A 16,082-nucleotide genomic window follows, 5' to 3' on the forward strand; every position below is an offset into this window, starting at 1 on the left:
ACAAAGTTTGTACCCGGCTAAACAAAAAGGAACTGTTTATCGGTGTGCATACACTTCCACTATATAATCTGCATCGTCAAAAACTTGCCATTTTAGCTCATAAGAGTCATGCTTCCACTCAATGAAACCAAAAACTGTAATGTAGCAATGATATGTCAAGTACTGCGGATTGGGTAGAAAAAGGAGAATCGGATAAATAACAATTGTAATATATTACAAGTACCAGCAGAACTTCACATCCGTCTACTTGGCTGACAAACACGTTAAGTGGAGCAACGGAACAAAAACAAAATTGTTGCAGCCACTGCTACAAATACATACATATATAGGTTAAAGGATTGTCAACCATCTCTCCATTTTCCCTAACAAAAGCAACCTTGTACATAAAGATATCTGCGGAATTATCTACAAACCGCCACACCATCCAAGGAAAGATTGGACGTGCCAAAATTCCTATGCTTACCATCAGCCACATTGATCAGATGGTATCCTTGATTAGGAAGCTGGTTGATTAGAAGAGTCTCTAATTGGCAAGCCAAGCTCTTTCCCGGGACAGTGAAATAAAGGAAATTGGCGTTCTGCAGTCCTTCCTTTGAACGATGTGCACGGACTCGTCCCTCCAGATCATCCGTCTATGAAACCAATATGTAGACATATTAGATTGAAACACATAGCATAATAAAAAGTTTTATAATACATGAGCGTCATTTTTTCAGCCAATGACCGAGACCAATAATTATCAAGGACATAGACCGACCTTGAGAGTGACTATCATGACTACTTTTTTCTTAAAACCAGAAATAACTGAAAGGAATTTCTGTTAACAAAAAATTACCTGCCCAACATACAGTCGCGTATCAGGCCTGAGAATCACATATACACATGACAGACCAATGGTTGATGGAGGTGGCTGTTCCCTTGTACCAATTAGAACACAGCGTATCTCAGTAAGTTCTGATGTTTTTTTCTTCTTATAGAGCTTAGTCAGCATCTTTTGGCAAATCAAGGTGATTGCACTCTCAACCTCCTTCTGTAGGACTTCCATTCTGTTCGTTGATCCTGTCACAGCTTCAACTTTAGCACTACTTGACGGGGGATGGGATCTCTCAGAATTGCTAAAACCTGTGGAACTTAACTGTTCAACTTTTGTGTCATTCTTTCCTAGAAGTACCTCATTTGCGTAAACTGAATGATACAGGTCTTCAGCTCTGTCGATTATTGTTTCAGGAATCCCTTCCCTCTTAGCCGTTTCAAATGCTAAGCTTTCTCTACAGATCCCATCCATCAACTTCCAGGTTGGTTTTGTTTGGCCATCCACATATACAGTTCCCATTGCTTTGTTTACAGTGTTCTTTGTATTAAGAGGCAAACTAAATATCCCATGCAAGTGGGTAGATATGATACCTAGACAACCTACTGCATCAAGAGTTTCAACAATACTACCAGCAATACATGTACCCTTTGCTGTTTCTGTTCCTCGGCAGATTTCATCTACAAGTACGAGACTTCTCTTAGTGGCTCCAGTAACAATGGACCGAATTTCTGACATCTCCACCTGAAACAATGAAATTGGGTAACATGAAGTGTGTACGGCTGCAACCATTAAAAGTTGATGTTCCGATTCCAGTCTGTATGGGATTCAGATGATTATAAATATGTATGAGGAATCAGAAAATCACGTCAAACAAAACACTAAGGCAAGTTTTTCTTTTAGATTAATTTGTGATTTGATCCAAACATTGTTCTATATAACATGTAAGCCATAGGGAAGAAGGTGAGGGAGAGAAGAAACTACAGCGCAAGAGAGACGAAGATAGAGTAAAGTTGGGTCTTAAGTCCCAAACAATGACAAAACTGCAATCCAATTGCAGAAGGGCTTGTTTACATAGGCAGTCTAATAATAAAATTCCGCAATAAGACATAAAGGAAATTAAGGGGCTCAAGTCCTCCCTGCTTGAAGTGGAAAGATTAAGGACATGTAGCTGAGCATGAAGAGCTTAACTAATTTAGGAGAAACTAAACTAATTACTACATTACTTACTGACTATAGGCAACTAAGACAGCATACAATGATATCATACCTGAAAGGAACTTTTCCCATCAGCAGGGCTGTCATAAGATTTCATGTGAAGCATAATCGAATCAAAATGAGGAATCGAGGCTGATTCTGCAGGCACCATAAATCCACATATTCCAAGTAATGCGGCAGCACAAATTGATCGTAACAAACTTGATTTACCACCACCGTTTGGTCCAGTCAAAAGAAACAATGACTGCATATCAACAGTGTTATTTACAGCACTACCCTCTGCTACATCCAACCAGTATGGCGATAAACCAACTATCTTCATCCCATTTCCTCCATTCAATGGTTTTACATCCTACGTCCAACAAATAAATATATATAACAGTTACAGTACGGATGTAAGAGACATGATATGGATATGTGAGCTGGCAATCAAAAAGGACAAGAGTGATTTATTGACACTACCTTCAACCTACAGGACTCTCCAAGGGTGGGAAATACCCATTTCCTTCTTCTCCCTTCACTGCAATATGCCGGCAACAAAATCAGAATACAATAGATACCACACTAAAGATGTGAATAATAAAGCAACCTCCCAAGAGATCAAATTTGTGGGTTTCAAAGAATAGTTATAAAACCTACAATAAAAAATAACATGGATGATGGTTCTTACTTCTTATTGTTAGTCAGTTAGCTAACAGCTTAGGATTTGATCAAAGCTTCACTAAGGCTGAGTTTTCGTTAAAATTCTATTGCATCAAATAAAAACTCCATGAAAACTTTCAACTTATTTAATTCCTTTAACATGAGCAAAGAAAACCAACCTCCTGAGGTTTAGTGAAACAACAAAACTGCCCTCATTGAACGAGGGAGTAAAAGTAATATATAAAAGCAGATTGAAGATCTGTGTAACATATGCTTAAGATGATCAAAGAGAATGTGAAAAACTAATACAAGTGATACTCTGATAGTCTCAGTAAGTTCTTACATGAAGAAAACAACCGAATTATTATGACTACCCAATGAAAATACTGTCCACAGAATAAAATTATAGTACAGATAGACACTACGCATTGAAAGCGATCCCTACAAATTATTCTAGCTGACCATCTAACTATTAAATCACATCGCTGATTACAATTGCAGATAATACGAGTACTGTTTAAAGGCATTTTAAAGTCATAAAACCCAACCTCACATGAGCAAATAATGCCTTTGCAATAACTAGAAGCATTGAGGAGAATACAAGGATATTGATCTTCGCTTGTAGATCAGAAGAAAGTCCCCTCAACAATTCCAATACCCTTGTTTTGGCCTTGGCACCTGCCTCATGATACCTACAACAGAAAAAGAAAAAGAAAATAAAAGGTTAAGTAACTCTATTCAATGTAGAGGACTAAATGAAGAAATAAAGAGTAGGTTAGCCAAATTGAAGAAGAATGAAAGCAACTTCCGTATCAAGGAAAATAGCACACCTTGTTAAAGCGTCCTCCACCTTCGCTGTGGTAAACCACTCTTCTCCAACCTTTCTACCTTTTGAATCTAGAGCAGGTTTAAGCTGTTTAATCTGTTCTTCCCCAGGGGTACCACCCCAAACAGCAGGTGCAAACCGTTTACCCTTAAACCAAACAGCTTCGTGCTCCCGTGCATATAATATTTCTCCTTTTGGGCCTCCAAGTGGAGCTGTGGTGGCCTTTATTCTAGAAATAATAGGCAGGAAATCTTCAGTAACCTGCAAAGTTCTAAATGCTATGAACATATGTACATTAAAATGCTTATAATTAGGAAAGAAAATGTTGAAATCTTAATGGAGTGCCTTCTAGGACAATATAATTAAAAGTTAATTTTGAGACATGTAAACGTGTGAGCGAAAGTTGAGTGCTGGAGACCTACTGCTAGAGATAACGCCTCAGCAGCCTTTTCCACTTCTGCAACCGCTGCCTCTATATGCATTCTCTTTATACGACCTTTCCATGAAGACTCCATATCCTCAAAAAAATCATTAGGAACAACAAGAAAAGAACTAAATTTTTGGTCATGTTCTCCATCCAGGGAGATCATTTCACCAATACTATCTGAAGTGCACTCGCATTCATTAACCTGGCCAAAAAAGGGACTAATATTATATGCATGGAAAACAAACAGTATAGACACTTTAAGATCTATACAAATACCTGCAAGATTTATACGTCTCAATCCACAGCAATCTAATAAATTTATAATCGTCCAACCAACAGAGCGCTTTCAATTGCAAAAGAAAGAGAAGATATACATATGCCTTCCAAAAGATGCATGTTTTATAAAGAATCTAGTAACTTATTACGACTATTAAAAAACTTATACCTATAATTCAAAATGGATGTTTCATGGATATTGAAAGATTTGTGTAACATCCTTTATAGCAAGTCTTTGAGAACTAAGATTAAATGTATTTGAATCAAATAGAGCGGGAACTTATGAGATTTATGTTAGGCTAAGCACTAGTGCCCTTCATAGAGAAGACAACAAGAATATACATAGGGGGCTCCATATTGAAGATTGTAAAGTGAATGTTTCATTTCCAGGAGGGGTCTTGAACCCAGATATTTCAAATTTCATGAACAAGGATCTAGCCATCTAGTTTGGAGGTTGGTTTTTCACTTAACCTATTCAACTATAAAACTTTTCCTCTAGAGGACATTAAAAACCAAAAGAAAAAGATCAGAAAAAACAGTAAAATCAACTCAGCAGCTGTACTTACTAATGTCTCAAAGTCAATTTTCAATCCAGTTGCCACCCATGTAGGATCCATCAACAACTGCAGGATTTCACATAGCTCAGGGGCTTTTTGCATGTGCAATATTTCATCGAGAACATTTTTAATTCTGCAGAACTCAATATGATTGGCCTCCCTCAGTTCAAGAAGCTTCACCAGCTGTGAAACATACAACCAGGATTATTTACCAGGGTATAAAAAGGCATGCGTATATGGAGGCGCACACACATGAATACTCCCCTGTATGCATATTCACTAAAACATCCATGTATTATGTGAGAACCATTTATTGAGTAAATTTATATTCAACAGTTAAATATAGTCAAGACACGGGGCAAAATTCTTTAAATAGAGATATAATAGAAGCAAATACTTAAAATACTCACCTTTCAATTTCATAGCATTGCATCGAAAATCTAAAACATAAACATTAAAAGACCGAAATCTGGGAAGTAATTACTCAGCTAACTTAGATACTTCAAATTCATACTTGAGTCATAGAAAGGTCAATGTCAACTATGGAGAAGGATATCACTCGGACGAAAGGTTTTACACAGAGACTGTTTTAAGGTCTTGATATTTTATAAAAGTGAAAAGAACGAAAGCAAGAGCAAGCTATGTTTAAATTACAATAACACGGCTATGTTTAAATCACAATAACATGGTCCGGATACAACCTTTGCAGGTGAAACACAAGTAAACTCAGGAATCGAGCACGTTATGCTGCTCATAAGTCTGCACGTTGCTGATTTAATAACAAATAAAAAAACACTTGTCAGAGGATTTAGAAAAACATAATAATGAGATGGCATGCCATGCAGGTCAAACATAACACGTTAAATGCTAATCTATTGTTCAGGATCTCAGAGGAACAAAATACTGTAATTAGTACATTATGATAAATTTAGATAATCTAGAATCTTATGGACACATTTTATTTGAAACTTTGAATCACGCAGGTTTGTGGCTCTTATTATTTTGAGTTTTCTCGCTTTGAAGCCTTTCTGCATGGAACTCACCTACTATATGGAAAAGTGAACCCTTATCAATTAAAATTGTTACTTTTTTAAGTTCGCCCCCACCCACCCTCTATATATCATACAAATTAATTAATCTGTCTCTTAGTTGGTGTGCGAGTGGACATGAATGTAGTGGCACACGTTTGAGCAGAAACCGTACAAAGTCATGGAACAATGCACCAGGATTGACTTAGTATAAAACACACCAAAAGATAATGGACAAGAAACAATATGTTTGGGGAAAAGAATTCAGATGCTATGATCTCATGCTGAAGCAGTACAAAAATTACATCACAGCTCACCTTGAATTGTGGATGATATATCATAAGCTGGAGGATTAAGAAGAAGATCCCTAACAAACCTGAGAAATCAGAAACAAACAAATCTAAGGAACAAAGTACAAAAACATGTACCCACACAGACATACAGCCGTACGCGTACATTAGCATATTGTGAGATTGTACATCGAACAGAACTGACTGAAAAGGGAAACTGGAGGAATTTGTCATTTGAATGAAAGAAAAACTCAGCAGTGATCAAATGGCGGTGATGTATTTGTTCAGGCACACCAAAGAAAAAACGTGCATATGGTCACAACAAAACGTAGGGCTATGCAGTTTGTTACAACGGAAAAGCATACATAATATACTCACAATAAAGGGAGGCCTGTGCAATTTGAAGGAAGCAACACCTTCAACAAACAAGGTATGCCCTCAGTCGGTATGGCACCTGGAAGTGTGCAGAAACATATCAATCACTTTTAACTTGACAATGACTTCATATCATGACAATCAAATAAGGGTAGTGCTATCCAAACACCCATTTTTACCTCTCCCACACCCCTCTCAACTTTCGGGCGTCGGATCAAATGAATTGAAGAAGATCAATGGACAAAAATTAACATGGGTATGTAAGAGGTAAAAAAAGGGGTGTGTGAATAGCACTACCCTAAAGTAAAATCGTCGATGCAAATAGACAAACCAATTTGAGTCGCTGTTCCAAGGGTTAAAGGGTGGGGTCTGTTTTCTGAAGGCACGCTCACATTCCTGAATGTAACTTCTTCATCAAGACCATAAAGATCCTTAACCTGAGACGTTCGATAGACAGATGGATATCTCATACGATATGCCAGCGAACAAAAAGTGGAATACACAATAAATTCATTAGATATGTTAACCTTAGATAAAATCTCAGTGACAGGATTGCCTTCAAACCATTCAAAATGTCTACCATTACATTCTCCCCACAGTAAGCCTCCCTCACCAAATTCTCCCCAACGACAAGTTCCTGTAAAGGAGACTCTTGATATAATTAAGCATCAAATAAACTACTTAAGGAAGAATAGCAGAACGATAAGAGAACTATATAAAGTTATGAAAAAGAAATTTTATTTTCTTGGTTGAAGAGCAAGAAAAAATAATCACCCAAAACTTATATTATGGGAAACGAAGGTTTCTCAAAATATTTGCAAGGCACATTTAGGGGAAAAAAAATTCAAGGTGTAGAATAAGTTAATAACAAAAACTTAATCTGGAGGCATTAACTTTAACTTCCAACCGGTCTATGCCTCACTTGCAGAGAAAAATGCAAGCCACAACCAAAATCAGATATCCTCTGCACAATTTTACAATTTGGCCTAACAAAAGCACCCCACAGGCAATAAAGGATGCACCAACCATTTTTGACATCAATTTAGAAGTTATATCTACCTGAGAAATTGCTCCTCAAAGACGTATGCAGAAATAAATGATGGTACCGACATGTACGAAGCTTAGTAACCAAGGCCTCCTCAGTCAAACCATCCTCTGACGAATAAGTTTTCATGGTCTCCAGGACAAAATTGATGCAATACCCTCTTGCGGAACGAGATATTCCTGCCACATATATTTTCCAAGTATTAATGAACCTTACACAAGTCAACCTAAGATAGCTGTATTGCCTTTAAGGACTGTGAACAACAGAATCTAACTTACAGCCTTAAGAAAGACACATGAATTTAGGAACCGATTTTTAGCCTAAATTGGAGTGCAAAATTAACTTGAAGCATTAAACAATCAAGGACGGGAAAATCTAGTGAATTAACTTTTTGAAGTAAGAAAATATATTGTATTCTTACCAACAACAGGCATTGGTTCTGGAAAATCAAGATCGTGATCAACCCCAACAAGTCCAAAGACGTAAGGACTACCAGGATGAGCATGCCTGAAATACAAGTCAGAAGAAAAATATGCATGTCAAGAATTTTGGGCATCAAATTCAAAAATAAAATTTTCTGAAGCAATATAAGGATACAGGAAATTTTCATGCTCCACACCCTAAATAACATGAAACTTCTGACATCAAAATATGAACAACCATAAGAAGCTTAATGTTTCATCTTCAATAAAAATCTAATAATTTTTATAAAAACAAAATAAAAGACCACATGTATATTAAGTTTCCAAGAAGCAGCATGTGTATTTGTGACGTAGATAACTGTTCATTGAGAACATTTTTTATGACAACTGTACTAACTGTGTTGTACCAGAAATTCAGAATACACAATAACATGTTTCAGGATTAGATATCTATCCCTTTCTTCAAAATAAACAATAAAACAATTTCTATCACTCAATTCAAAAAAGGAAACAAAAAAAATCTGTTTAATGGTATGTTATATAACAAAATGACAAACTATAAATGAATGAGTTATCCACATGTAATTACCCCGATATAAAACGCCCTTTACGGGAACGAGCTTGTGTTGGGCCCTGAACTTCTTCCACAATGCACTACAAGGACCAAAGCATGATCATTGAGCAACCAATCAGACGATGAACACTGAACAAACTAGTTGGATGACAAAAAAATGACCATATAAGGCAATGGATGCATGATACACCACTAAAGGCAACAGAAGTACAAGATGAACACCGTATGAAGCATGCCTCAGCGTTTCATAGGTGCAAACATACAAATTATGCAGTAAACCTATCATCCATTAATGGAGCAGAAAACAATAAGGACCTGAAGGCGTAATTGCATATTACGGACAACAGTAAAGTGAATACATAAAAAAGTAGTTAAAACTTCAATGCACCAGTATAATTTATGAATACAATAAAATGATTAGTATAGTTATCATAAATGCTATACTCACCACCGAAAACCCATTCCGTGTCAGATCATCCAAAGTTTGACGAAGATTCTGCAAATCATATATAATTGCACTGAGTCCTCGACAGAATAAACACATGATAATATGTGTAAGGAATTGATTGAAAAAAAATTGACAAGAAACATTTCTTTATATTGGGCTGAATTGGAAAAACATAATTATATAAACTTTGGAAGAAGGAAGCAAAAAAAATGGGGTAGAAATTATGCCATACTAATTATTTAGCACGATTCCCAACATACCATCCTATAGCTATGCAAAATAATAAGTTAATAACAAATGTGAAAGACCTCTTAAGCATATTCAATTTGCTAAACATGGTATAGTTCCCAGGGAAAACCAAGAGGAACAAAGTTCACACTTTAACAAGGCCCCATTTTTTGATAATCTTGTACAAATGCATAGTAGGGTTTTTACTATTAAGTATATACAGTTTCTCCAAAATTAGGAAAGAAATGACAAAGTAAGAATTGTGAGAGAATAAAACTTCCATGTCTAGAAATATTTGAAGTTCAAGGAATCCAAATATAACATGCATACGAAAACAAAGTATGATCTATACCACAACCGGGCAACCAGCTCTTGGAATACTATCTGAGCGCAGACCCCCAAAAGGATTTAAACCTGCATATTCAACCAAAATACAAGCATCTATTCCAAGGGCTTCATAAAAGTCACCAACCTGAAAAATAAATAAAATAAAACAATTGTTGCACCTATTAATAAACTATATATAAACATATTACGAATTTTAAGAGATTTCAACAAGGCAGACCAATTATGAAGTAGAAAAGATCGCATGAAAAAATTTAGCATTAAAAGCTTCCTAATACCAAAAGGGCTGATATACAAGTAGTTACATACTCTGCAGAGCAAAACTTCACGTGGAAATTTTGACTTGAACTGCAAGATATCCGAGTTGAGCGTTCCTTCTTTTAGACTAAAACAAACAAGGTATACTTAATGAGCTTTACAAAGAAAGAAACAATCTTTTGAAGCTTCCAAGAAAGATGACCAAATAGTTTTCTATCAAAACCTATGAACATGTACATGTTTGAAAGAATACTCTTTTACTATGAAAAAAAAAACTCTTGGAGATCTTTCAGAAAAGAGTAAATTAATTATTTCTGTCAGGATTCAATTCCTTATGTTTGGGAAATTTATGTGCACAAAACATGTAAAGGGACTTTATGCCAACGCAGAGATGCAACAACCTTTCTTTGGATAATAGATGAGTAGTGCTATTACAAAGAACATCAAGCTGCTACAACTCACGTGTACTACAAAGATGCTATAATTCCAACCCTTTTATATTTAAATTCAAAATACTAGAGATAAATAATCCATACTAAAACTCTTAACTATTAACAATTTACTGTCTTCTAGTCCACATAGAAATTTGATCCATTCTCTGCCTCTAATCTTTCAAGAAAGTTAAAGTACAAAATCCTGTTGATCATGAATGCGAGTAGTGCAAACAGACCTACATGTTTCATACAGCACTCAAAGGGTCTATAAATCTATGTAAGATTCTTCAAACTCAGTTGTCTTTACATCTAAACATTTAAACTTTGGCACGAAGGACCAAACTTCTAAGTACACACCGAGCTTCTTTCTAGGTTCACTTTGGCATGAAATAGAGATGAAACGTATGGTTGAGCACAGTAATCAACCCAAGTCTTCTCATTTCAAAACCTGTAACCTGACACTTTGTAGGTTTGATGGCTATCATTGGCATTTCTTTAACCTATCCATGACCCACAGCAGGGAGCTAAATTTGAGGAACCTACAGTTTAGTCCTTCATGTCATCTAAGGATGCAAAAAAGAGGTCATATGAATATTTACATAAAACTTTACAAGAAAAGGAAAACAAGCTCAACCGCTAAGAGCAGAAAAGAACGGTACATAACACATGAGTTTTTTCTTCTCATTCTCTCTTCCATAAACACACAATTGAAATAACAATAAGATCGATAAAGTATCATAAAAAGATCTCACCTCCCATTTTTTAAGTTAACGTCCAAGCCTAGCAAATTGGAATAGTCAAGCCTTTTAACCAGCTGGACAGTTGAAGGCTTCCTGCACATCTCCATCCTCTGCAAATGAAACACGTGTGATGATGAAAGATCTTCAGTGAAGATATCAAGAAATCATATTCCCAATGAAAGCCAAAAAAAGAGAACTTGTCTATTCACAACAGCAAAATGTGTGCAGTAACAAACCTCCTTCCACCAAAGTATGTTAGAAAGAGCTCTTTCATCCAGGAAATTATTCAAAGCATTAAGTTTTTTGGTCCCTTTTCTGCTTCCTCCTGAAACTTTTTGATCTTTGAAACAACGAATCCTTCGAAACTGTCCACTATTAATGCAGAACAAAAAAATAATCTCATTGTACTAGTTGAAGTAAAAGAATAAAATTAAAGATGAATATTAAAGGTACACAGACACACACAAAGAAGGCAAAAAAGTATTACCTACTTCGCCAGTGGGTATGGCTAGTTCTTGAATAGTTGTTCTGTTTCCAAGTATTTATTTTATTTCTTTTAATTAAATGAAGGGAATTCTCATCAGACCACATTTGAATTTTATACCAAGGCTGATTGATACTATCATTTTGTAAGGCATCCTCAAACATTTTCATAAGTATGTTTACAATAAAACGAATTAAGTTGTTGAGTAATAGCTTTGGTTCATTGCACATTACCAAAAACACCAATGCACTTATGGGGAGTTTCGATTTTGTTTCTTTGCTACTGAAGTATCTTGATTTTAATTAAGTTACGATAATTTCTACATAAACATATCGGAAAGAGTATTTTCCAAAATTGAAATTTTGACAAAGACCCATTAAACCATTTCTTACTCTTCATCGATGAACCAAGCTTGGCATTTCCGAAATCTTATTCGATGGAAATTCAAATCTCGTGGATAAGGCAAGGTCTCTAAAGCTTCAAAAGGATTCTCCTTTCATTGAAATTTCAATGACCCAAGAACATATACAACAATATAAATTCATAATTCAACAATGTTACACACAAAGACATCAGCATGCATAAATTAATAAAACAGAAAATTATTTCATAGAGAGAGAGGGAGAGAGAGAGAGTACATGAGCGGAGGAGAGGGAATGAAAGAGCTGCATTTACGAGGAGGGGAGCGAAGAAGAAGAGCGAGATGGCAGCAGCGAGGGAAAGAGACGACGCCGTTCCGAGTAGCGAGCCAGTACATGGCGGTGAAACACTGAAACTGTATCCAAGTTAGGGTTTTCGTTTTCCCGTTTTGCCTCTTCTGAACTTCCCGCCAGACAGCAACAGGCTAAAAAGGGCTACTTTTGGGAGCACTGGAGTGGAGAGACTGGAGGATGTTTTTGTCTGTTTTGGGATGTGGAAGGGCAGGACAGTCTTAAGTGATGGGGTTTGGATGCGGTGTGGACTATGGAGTTGGAACGTGTGGATCACTTGTCCGAGGCTAAGGACAGAGGTACGGGTGTATTTTGGATTGGAGATTCCATTCCCAACCGTAATTTCTTTTCCGAATCAACATTTTCGATTCTGAAATTTTCCCAAAAGAGTTGGATGGCAATTAGAATGTATCTCTTTAATTCGGAATGTCTCAAACTTAGCACTATTACATTTATTTTTACTTTTCACGTATTTTTCTTAATTTTTGGTCATCGGATCGATTAAATTGAAGAATATCAACAACAAAAAATTAATAAAGATGTTTGAGAAATAAAAATAAGTATGTGAATATCACATTTATAAAAAATCATTTATATTCTTATTTTATCATGTTTGTTATTATATTTAGATATTTTTATTTCGTATTTTGTATATTTAATCGTACTTTTATATGTGAAAAATGAAGGGTATAATCTTACCTAATATTTTATAGGAAAATACTTTAAAATGAGACAATTTCTTAATCTTGGGATATAAATAGGAGATTTCAAATATGCACACAGTATGCACAACAATCAGACAGAAATAGGATTTTTCCTACACCTTGAAATGACCAAATTGTCCTCCCATAGAAATGGGTTATCCAGAAATTCCAACATTCATTTCTCATTTTGTAGAGACAGAGAAACTTAGACAAGAAAGAGAAAATCTCTCTCACCCAATTCCAATTCGAAGAACCCTAACTCACCCATCTTCTTCATCCAAGAGCTCTCTTTCTAACCCACCCATCTTCTTCACCCAAGCTTTTTCTCTTTCTCTCTCTCTTCCCCTCTCTCTACATTTCGAATCTGCACAAGAGCTCTCTTTCTAACCCACCCATCTTCTTCAATTTTTACCTTTTCATTTGTAGGTTTTGTGAATTGAGTTTGCTTAATTTTGCTTTTTGATTGATGGATTTTTGGAGTTGAAGTGATTGGTTTGGTGTTTCTTGGAGGAGACCCCAAATCCTTCAATTTTTATTTATTTTTTATTTTTTATCATTTCTTTGATTTATATGTGGGTTTTCATTCCTTATGTCTTCTCCCTCCCTCTGCTCCCTCTCTCGATCCAAATTTATAAGCACTAAAATAGGGTTTGGCTTTTGTTGCAATTAAATAAAAAAAAACGTATTAAAGGTCAGTTGCCTTTTGGAGAAGGGATAAATTTGAGGGAAAAAAGTGAAATCAGAGTGGAAAGAATGAAGAAAGAAGGATATGTATGAAATTATTTCCCATTCTCGTTCGCTCTCTTCGTATTAAGCTTGGTTCTACACTTTATATACATGACATGCACATGTTATGCTCACAGATCTGAGCTCAACCCAACAATTTGTGAAAAAAAAATTCCTTAATGTGCATGTGGTGTGCACGGCTACATCTTAATATGAGAAGCGGGAATATTCACTAGTTATGATGCACGTATGTTGTGCCTCGGAATTTAGCGAGTAAGACCACAACCTAGTTGGCCTCGGCGAAAAAAAAAATTAAGAAAAAGCTTAGAGGACGTTAAGGATTATGCATGTCTATGAAATAACGACAACGAGTATCATGTTTTTCACGTGCACGGTTAAGTGGTGATTGATGTACGTAACAAGACTTTTCAAACTACTACTGTAACCTTGTATACGTAACAATTACGTTTTAATTGTATTAACTATACCAATATATTGCCGTTGAAGTTTCTTATTAATGCGAAAAGCAGCTCGTTGCTCGATCTTTAGTTCTGTGCATATCATGTGCATGTATTGTACATATCATATGCATGTGGTGACGTCACAAGTGATGACGTCATTTTTTTTTTATTTCAAAAAATGAGCTGTGAGCTCTGGATTTTTGGATTGGCTCAGATCTGTGAACATATCATGTGATGTTGTGTACATATAGTGAGCAAATCCTAAAAAATTCATCCAACAAAACACTAGCATTTAATGGCTGGCTTTGTTCCCACCCTCGATGTGAGTCCAGTGGTGGTGGTCTCGAGCCTCGATTGTTTGACGTGTTGCCGGAAAATGGCCGGAAAACTTGCAGCCTGCTTGAGTTTTAATTCCAATGATCAGGGATGGGATTTGTGACAAGGCTAGGTGTTTTGGACTCATAAGGACGTGATGAAATTGGTGGTGGCTTTGATTTGGATGGTGTTGGTCGGATGACAGTGCACCATATGTGCATAGTGAGAAAGGGAAATAGTGCATGAGGGAGAAAGTGAGATAAGAGAGAGAGAGAGGGAGAGAGAGAGTAGAGAGAGAGAAATCAAAAAATTGGAGGAAATAACCCATTTAAATGTGGGTATTTTAGTAATTTTGATTTTGTGCATGGTGTGTATGGCTTGTGTATAGGCGGTTTGTCCTATTTTTGTCCCAAAATTAAGAAATTGTCCCAGTTTGAAGTATTTTTCTATTTTATATTGTCAGATATGTTTTATGTCATATACACAAATAACGGCCTACAAAATATCGCAAAAATTCAAAAAAAATATTGAATGGTAGATATATAAGAGATCTGAATTTGAATGGTAGATATATTTTCAAACTCTAGCGTAACATAAGAGATTTGAATTATATTATGAAATTCTCAATGATCCATGAATTAGCATTGGAATGATTTGGTTCCCATCCGACGGAAATTTCCGATTTAAGACTTTTCTATGATAACATTGCTTTATTTAAAAATAAAATAAAATAAATAAGCCTCAATAATTTACGAACCATTTGGATGGAAAAAAAAACTTGTGTGGGGCTTGGCTTGCCACTATACTTTGCTGAGTGGCACTACAGTTCACTTAAAACTTGCCACTTGGTAATTATTAAATATAATCATTTATCATTCTTTTATAATAATTCTCATAATTATTTTTTCTACTAATTAATATAACCTGAGATCAATCTAATTGTTCATTTTTTTTCTTCTTCTCCCCTCTGTCTTTTTTCTTCCCAAAATTTCCCTGTCATCTTCTTCCCCCATTGTTTCTCCTCTCTCTAAATACAAACATGCAGACTCGAATCAAATACCCTCAAAGCATGATGACACAGTATGTACTTAGCTTCAAACATTTTACAAGAGTAAGAAACCATATGGATCGAATTATGAGAGACAAACTCAATTGTGTTCCCTATTTTATGACCTTCTTCAGTTGCTTATAGATAGTAACTCCTTCCTTACTATCTTCTCTTAACCTTAATGCCAGACAACTCATGTAGTTACTTTTAAAGAGCTTGAATATTTTATTGGTTGCTTTCCATTATAAAAGTGAAAACTCACGGGAAAAAATTGCAGTTAGATTCAAATTCGACATAATTAGTGAAACTTGAATAAAAAATTTACATGAAATCAATAAAAAAAGGGATGAGAGTAGGAAACCGATGCTCACACAAGATTTTGGAATGTGGATAAAGGCAGGCCAAACAAGGATTAAACTAGAGGGAAAGAGGTGGGAGAGCGAGAGAAGAAAGTGAAGACTCACGGCAAAACATAAACTCTTTAGATTGTTTCGCATTCTCGTTCGCTCTCTTCATATTAAGCTCACTTATGCACTGTATGTACACGACTTGCACATGTTATACTCAAAGATCTGAGCTCAACCCAAAAATTTGTGAAAATTTTTCCGTAATGTGCATATGGTGTGCCCCAGAATTTAGTGAGTATGACCACAACCTAGTTGGCTTCGGCGAAAAAAAAATTAAGGAAAA

General features: G+C 35.8%; 1 protein-coding gene across 1 annotated transcript; it reads right to left on the minus strand.

The window, feature by feature from the left end:
• Positions 1-170: 170 nt before the first annotated feature.
• LOC137737483 (DNA mismatch repair protein MSH1, mitochondrial) lies at positions 171-12,218 on the minus strand. Its single transcript, XM_068476977.1, has 22 exons — positions 12,067-12,218; positions 11,181-11,316; positions 10,957-11,054; positions 9,822-9,897; positions 9,520-9,639; positions 8,940-8,987; positions 8,507-8,571; positions 7,917-8,002; positions 7,510-7,674; positions 6,978-7,087; positions 6,782-6,887; positions 6,454-6,529; positions 6,103-6,161; positions 5,459-5,526; positions 4,767-4,940; positions 3,920-4,126; positions 3,502-3,758; positions 3,220-3,363; positions 2,492-2,549; positions 2,082-2,381; positions 836-1,555; positions 171-632 (listed from the first exon to the last, which is right to left on the minus strand). The coding sequence occupies exons 1-22, from the start codon at positions 12,183-12,185 to the stop codon at positions 402-404; spliced, it is 3,423 nt and encodes a 1,140-aa protein (XP_068333078.1). The 5' UTR covers positions 12,186-12,218; the 3' UTR covers positions 171-401.
• Positions 12,219-16,082: the final 3,864 nt, after the last annotated feature.

The sequence above is a fragment of the Pyrus communis genome, chromosome 6 (genome assembly GCF_963583255.1).
Source record: "Pyrus communis chromosome 6, drPyrComm1.1, whole genome shotgun sequence".
NCBI lineage: Eukaryota > Viridiplantae > Streptophyta > Magnoliopsida > Rosales > Rosaceae > Pyrus > Pyrus communis.